This window comes from Lygodium microphyllum, chromosome 14 (assembly GCF_053477565.2).
Source record: "Lygodium microphyllum isolate KBCC chromosome 14, Lygodium_microphyllum_v1.1.10, whole genome shotgun sequence".
Classification (NCBI taxonomy): Eukaryota; Viridiplantae; Streptophyta; class Polypodiopsida; order Schizaeales; family Lygodiaceae; genus Lygodium; species Lygodium microphyllum.
Window position 1 is genome coordinate 124,858,664 of NC_141148.1, and position 7,133 is coordinate 124,865,796.

General features: G+C 40.8%; 1 protein-coding gene across 1 annotated transcript; it reads right to left on the reverse strand.

Moving 5' to 3' along the window:
• Nucleotides 1–1,122: 1,122 nt before the first annotated feature.
• On the reverse strand, nt 1,123–6,087 carry LOC148026072 (uncharacterized). Its single transcript, XM_087693316.1, has 10 exons — nt 5,393–6,087; nt 5,173–5,287; nt 4,946–5,056; nt 4,698–4,861; nt 4,270–4,614; nt 4,066–4,191; nt 2,786–3,130; nt 2,256–2,670; nt 2,055–2,167; nt 1,123–1,601 (listed from the first exon to the last, which is right to left on the reverse strand). Exons 1-9 carry the CDS (start codon nt 5,630–5,632, stop codon nt 2,064–2,066), a joined length of 1,965 nt encoding a protein of 654 aa, XP_087549442.1. The 5' UTR covers nt 5,633–6,087; the 3' UTR covers nt 1,123–1,601; nt 2,055–2,063.
• Nucleotides 6,088–7,133: the final 1,046 nt, after the last annotated feature.

Genomic DNA, 7,133 nt, shown 5'->3' on the forward strand with positions numbered 1-7,133 from the left:
GGCTCAGTACATGTAATGATAATTAAAATACTGGAGTTCAAAAATCTCTTCAAGAACAGACCAGGTGGTTTAAACATATGAAAACATGTAACAATTGGAAATGTGTTTGTTCTTTCAAGTTAATGAGATTAAAGAAATTGGTATGAATTTTATAAATGCATGACCACCATTGATTGCATTATAATGGTAGTAACCTGATTGCATGAACTTGTAACTAGTGGCTACATCCATTCAAACATATTGGAGATGTTTATACAGAAGTTATGTAAAGACAACATGGTTTCTGGTGGTTTTCAGCAAAATCAATTAAAAGCCAGATCCAAAAACTGCAAAAAGTTAATTGAACACATAGAACTAAATGAAATGAATTGTCATTTGCATTAAAAAGCTGAAAACTACTCAGTTTATTCACTTTTTAAGCTCTGCTTTAAAAAACCTGAACTATCATTAACAGAATCTTGGTCACCACTCTCAACTTGAGTCATCAGAAGAATCTTAAGACAGCACGTTTAGATTTCAAAGCATATCAGGCCAACTGTAGCTTTGCAACCTTTAGTCCTTAAGCAATTTATTAATTGTTTGTCCAAACACCGAAACCTTGAAGCTTAAAATAAGAGAATTTGCATCGAGGATCAAAATATCCATCGTGCACAAAATTTATCAATTCTGACTAAGATAACTGCAGCATAATCTTGAAGCTTAAGATAAGAGAATTTGCATCTAGAATTAAGATATCCACCGTGCACAAAATTCATCAATTCTGACCAAGTCAACTGCAGCAAACTATCTGAATTGAATTTCACACTATCTAAAAGTCTTGCATATCAGTTAATAATAACAAAGCATCCAACTTATAGATTATACATTAGCAAATATAGCAAACCATCCAAGTCATTTTGATTCCCAATAGTCAACCATTACTCAAAAGTAAACACTAAACGTTTACATTCCCATTTAAGGGTATCATGGGCATTGCAATAATGCTCGTCACTACATTAGACCAAATCTCGACTTCAGAAATATATCACCAAACTTCGAATATCTAAACTCAAAATCACCTCCAGTTATATCATAGTAACACTTCTAAATTGGCACCAGATAATTGCAGGAATAGCAAATAGAGGAAAAGGTATCAGATAACTAATCTTACTATATAGAATACATAGAGATTGAGGTGCTAAGACAAGCACCTGATGCATACATAACTCAGACTAATATTCTGGTAAATCCCATCATCCAAGGCCTGAAGCAAATTGTGCGTAGTCATGGGCACACAATCAGTTAAAAAACATGCTCTTTTCTGCAGAGATCTTAGATCTCAATAAGATAGGGCCTTCTGCCTGTGCCCACACCAAGCAGTATATGTACTCTACACTCCAAAACCTCTTGGTCAAAAATAGTGGCACACGCCTGTTTGGTTTTTCATCCTCATCAAGCTCTATGGTGTGATATTCAAACAAAATATTTAGCCAGTTGTGCTATACACAAGACATTCCAGATCATGTTGTAGACCGTTTCCCCTACAGTCTGTTCCTGACCTACGTTCAGTCTGCCAGGTGGTCCTTGTTCACATGGGCATGTTCCAGAAAAGTGAATATGCACTGCAGAACACAGTCACTAAAAACATATCAGATCAAGTTAGGAAACAGCAAAGGAGTTAGAGGTGCTAGAATTCAGAAACTAATTGAATTGACATTAGCATTCACTATACAGTTCTCCACTTAGACCAATTTCCTGATTTCTACATGTTGCGTGAACAGATTGCATGCTTAGATCAGTCTAAGTTTTACTAGAGCCTATAACCAATGTATGAAAGTGAAACAGAGAAATATCCAATGTATCCTATCAAAATTAGTTTACAGTTGATATTACACATGTGGCTTGAACAAACTGCATGTTTAGATCAGTCTGAATTTAGAGCCTATTACAAAGGTATGAAAGTGAAAACAGAGAAAGATCCAATGCACCTATCATAATTATTTTACATGTTTAGATCAATCTGAGTTTTACTGAAACAGAGAAAGATCCAATGGATCCTATCATAATTATTTTACCAGTTGATGTTATGCATGAGAGTCTACAAAAGAAGCCATAACCCGTTTTGATCCTGCTACTCTTTGCAACTTCCGGGTTCCAAAGGTGCTGCAATCTCCCATCCATGTCTTATCTGCATGTTGACAAAAGAATACATTATTAAAAAGAATAGCAAATCATATTACAATGTAAGCACACAGAAGAGCAATCAAGTAGAAGACCTTCCAAATCTGTCAACTTGTCTTTGTCTTGCCTCTTGCCAGACACACCAGATTTCTGAATCAATCCTATTTTGTCTTCAGGTTGTTGCTTGACAGCAATAGCTCTTTTTCCATCTAGCACCTTATTTGTGGGTGAGTTTGCCTGCTTTGCAGCTGCCTGAGCACTGGCAAGAAGAGCATGCCGCCGAGCAGATGGCATATTGTTTAAGAGCCGCATAAAGCTTTGCTGTGTGCCATTCTGGAATGAGTTAGGAATGCCTTCAGACTTTCCTCCACTTGAAGATCCTGACAGCTGGCTCGTATCAATTTTGGATACGGGAGAACTTTGTTGAGCTCTTCTTGAATGGTACACCTTATCATTGTCATGCTTGGCATTCAACAGCTCTGAGATTGTACTAGCTTTAAGAGATGAAGGCTGCAACAGCAGCAAACTCAGTGATTTAAAAATCAAATCCCCATTGTAGGAATTAGCAATACCTGTAAAATAGAATGAGCCTTACCATTATACAGAAAGATAGAATGAGCCTTACCATTGTGTTTTGACCAGGTTTGGTCAGTATAGCCACTTCAGTGTGCCTGTCATTAGGAGTAGTCTCCTTGGATGCTGGGAGGAGCTTTGATATCGGTACCTGAGCAGGAAATGCAACTTCTACCTCAGGTGTTGAAGAGGGAGAAGCCGAAATAGAGTGGGCATCAACGTCTGTCCTGGTCTGAAGATCTTCACAAACAGGCTTCTTACAGGACTGTACAATTGTGGAGGAAATATCTGCAGGATCCTCTATTTCAAGTCTGCATGTATTATCTATATCTTCACGTATATAGAAAAGGACATATGCCTCCTGCCGAAGCACAGTCTTTTCACTCGCCCTTGATACCTGAGAAACGAATTTCAAAACAAATTTCAACATATATGTTAATTGAAGCAGTCCTTTCCCTCACCCTTCATGCATGAGAGCCAAACTTCGTTAAATGCACTGCAGTTAAGCTTCTTAGCTTTAAATGATTAATAGAAGGTTCACATTTGATGTCATCAAGCAGAGCAGAAAAGGTCAAAGAGAATATGGCAAGCATGCAGCCCATAAAACAAGCAACCCAAGCTGGATAGAAGCACAGAGTTTACAGCCTACTGGCAAGAAGCAGAAGCACCAGTGCCAAAATGGCAGCTAAAGGAGCTGGTTCCTGTCAGACACTAACCACAATAAACTTGTCCTAGTACTGAAGTCGAGGATTAAGACATACTCAAGGGCTGTTAAACGTGACTGACAACAGCAGATTCTCTCTCTCTCTCTCTCTCTCTCTCTCTCTCTCTCTCTCTCTCTCTTTCGTAAAAGGTCTCTTTTTTTTTCGTAAAAGGTCGCGAGAGAGAGAGAAAGAGAGAGAGATTTACGTGCATTACCACCAAATCTATTTTCTACACCATTTCAATAGAATTGCGCCAAAAAACAATTGTTATCAGAATATCCCAATCTTCCATGAATATACCAATGACTTTGATCACAACTTTAATACCATATTTCTGTTTTAAACACACCGATCTTTTGATCTTTCTCTATGCATCCTTAATTCTCCTGTCTCTAATGTTTCTGAATAATGCATCAGCTGAAAACTAGATAACTTACTGCGGTCACATAATCACAATAACTCACGCAGGCATCTCTGACCTGATTAAAATGATCATTATTGTCAAGACGAGTGATCATTCTATCCACTGAAAGTGACATTTCAGATTATATGTGTCATGTCTAACTTTAAACATGTTGCATTCTACAAAAGTGGAAAACTGAAACCAAAGCAATGCGTGAGAGAGTACCACAGAATCATTCATGCAATGCCATGTGGCTGGAGATGTCCTGACAAAGCAAAAATAATGGCCAGATGTTGTCGACCATCCGGAATGCACAAGTACAGCATACAAATTATACTTCAGCTTACACTCCTGCAATAGGCAATAGTTAGTAAAACAGGATGCATGTCCCTGGGAAGTAGAAAACCAAAAGATCAAGAGGGCAGATACCTGAATGTCTTTGGTATTTCCTCCCTTGCTCATAAAAGGTCTCAGGTCAAGTGAGGACTCATAGTCAATTTTCCTCTCGATTTTACTCAACAAGATTGAAGATGCTTTGAAACGCTTGAGATGGACTGCAAGAACTTGTGGAGCCTTTTCAAAAGTCAACTGTTTTGTTCTGCTAGATGTATTTTTACAGTGCGAACATGAGACCTTGTTTTCTTCTTCCAAAGCCTCCACTGCTGTAAAATTATGCAGTGCCTCAAGAACAGTGTTGCAAGACTCGACCTCTAAGCTGAGGCCCAAAAAATCTTCGAATGAATCAGAGCTCTGAGAGCAGGCTTTGCATTGCACCTGAGAATTTTCAAATTAGCATGAGGAAAAAATTGCAGAGAACCAACTTTGTATTTGGGAGGGAAGTGAATGGGGATTCTTGCCTGGCTCCTTAGTCGACCAATAAATATGTCTGACACAAAGCTCTTTGGGCTTGTGTTAGCCATAGAACTAGCAGGCATGCAACATTTCTGCAACACTTCCATGAGAAAGAAGAAATACTCATGTGCATCCTGTTGCTCCCCTAAAACAAAGGAGTTTGAAATGTCTAAAGGACAATTGTCAAGGAGCGTAATACAGAATATGAGCGGAATTATGGCTTAAGGCATTATAGTTATCAGTTCAAGGATACAGCTCAAATTACTGGCCAGATAGGAAGGTGAAACAGTGCTACCAGAAGAAGAAAAAACATCTTTGATATGATCTTCCAAGGCACACATTGCACAGAACCCTTCGACATGACCTACAAAAATCAATGGGCCTATAAGATGAGCTACACATTAATGGCCAAGCATGCATGTTGTTATCAAAAGGTTTACGGAATTAACTATAAGAAACAGGTAAGAGAAAGGAAATCACATGTAGACTTATGCTGGCTGCGCTTCACGGAGTTGGCAAATGGAACTGTATAGGTTAGGCACTGGAGGACAGAATTGAGGAAGCATGTATTTCCCAAATTTAAAAGACCTGCACACTGCAGTTGTGGTGGTGCTGCTTCAATTGAAATGATGCATAAAACGGGAACAAAAGCTACAGAAAACTGGTCCTTACGGACTGAATTCGACATGATGAGGACCACCTTTCCGGCAGAGCCACCATTGCATGGCTGCATGTCGTCCTCATCCTCTTCGTTTGGGTCTTCTAGTACATCTATGGTGAACACGTCCCCCCAGCCGTTATCTGATGAGTCTGCAATGGCAGAGGTAGTGCCACAGGACAGAGCGCTCCCCCAGGAACCTCCCCAGGCACGATCGGAGAACTCACTGCGGGACGCATGCGACGAGTCTTCCCACAGGCTGTGATTGCCGTGGGCATCCATGCTGCTCGTCTGTGCAAAGCTGCACCAGGGATACTGGCTACTCCTGCCTTAGGCCTTCTTAGAAACGGAGCAGGAAGAGGGCAGAAAAGGGGGGAAGCCTGCCAACACAAATGTTCCGCCTGTGCGCGATTGAGAGAACAAAAGGCCTGCTCAGATATAGAAAGAGAGAGAGAGCGCAGTAACAAGTTTCTGACGCAAGGTGCGATTACAAGCTTGAGAGGACAAAAGGCCTGCCGAGAGAGACAGCGAGGCTTCTGATACAAGCTGTGATGGACATGCGGGGGTGGATGGTAAGGCGAAACGCAGGAAGGCGAGAGGGAGGTCGTTCAAGATTCCAAGCAAGGAGCTGCTTGTATGAGTAAGGCAGAGGCAGGCAGGCAGGCAGGCCAGATAGAGAGAGAGAGAGAGAGAGAGAGAGGTTGGAAGGGGGATGGGGGATGGGGGGAAGAGTGCGTGTCTCTCTGGAAGCGGGAATGACAAAAGTTTGGAGGGAGGGAGAGTTGGGGGGGGGAGAGAGAGAGAGAGAGAGGAGAGAGGGGCGCTTCAAACCAAAGACCTCTTTCAGTGTTGAGGTAGGCCTTTTCTATATCCCTACACACAGTAGGTCATCGCAACCAAGGCTTAGACAAGGATTTGACATTTTCTCATGTGGCAAACGGCGCTTTTTTTGACTTCGTTTTCCTTAGTGTTCAACATCATAAGCTTCTTCTCGAGTGGCCATTGTATACCCAAGTAAGTGCAGATAGCGGCAAGGGGCTGCCTCCCTCACAAAGACTTATCCAATCTCTCCCTCGCTCGCGCAGAAGCTCATTATGCTATTGCAATTCACAATAAGAGAATTACAATGGAAGTTTGCCAAAAACTTATTGAGGAGAACCTTAAAATTGCCCATAATTTCTATCTTGACATCTTCGACAAGCTTGCAAAAACCAACCCTAGAGAAAACAAATGCCAAAGGTCCTAATGTGAACTGTAGGAAGAAGGTAGTCCCCCAAGATTTGGTTAGGATCCTTGATGCAAACTTCACATACATAAAATAAGAGACACAATAAACGTTGTACCCAAAAGGAAGTCTCTAAGGCTTAACAAGGCTACCAAGTCAAATTTTTCATATGTTCAAAGATTCCCTAATTAAACCCCTTCTAGCTATATGAAGAAATCCGATGTCTCTATGGCTTTATCTCACTTGATTAATATGAGGTCGTAGTGATATCAATTCACAAAAGGACTAGAAATAGAACCTATTGAATTAGAGCACATCACATGTCTCATGGCCTATAAGGTATACGCTAAGACCCTAGCCATAAGACCTTCTACTCACTTGGATACATGGGTGAGAAAACAACAAAAGGGATCACGCACTTTCGTAGAGTAGTTCGAGCATGCTTGTGAGGCCAAAGCGAGATTGGATGCATGTACTTGCTACAATGGATCTACCATTCTCAAATGAGAAAGAGGAATACAAGCAAGCTGCAAAGAAAGTGAGAATGCCTAATAAGGA

Coding starts and splice junctions, on each gene's coding strand:
- LOC148026072 (XM_087693316.1), bottom strand. CDS start 5,632: ATGGATGCCCACGGCAATCACAGCCTGTGGGAAGACTCGTCGCATGCG. Junction 4,862..4,945: donor TCTGGCCAGTAATTTGAGCT/GTATCCTTGAAC, acceptor ATTGTCCTTTAG/ACATTTCAAACTCCTTTGTT. Junction 3,131..4,065: donor ATTGCATGAATGATTCTGTG/GTACTCTCTCAC, acceptor TTCGTTTCTCAG/GTATCAAGGGCGAGTGAAAA.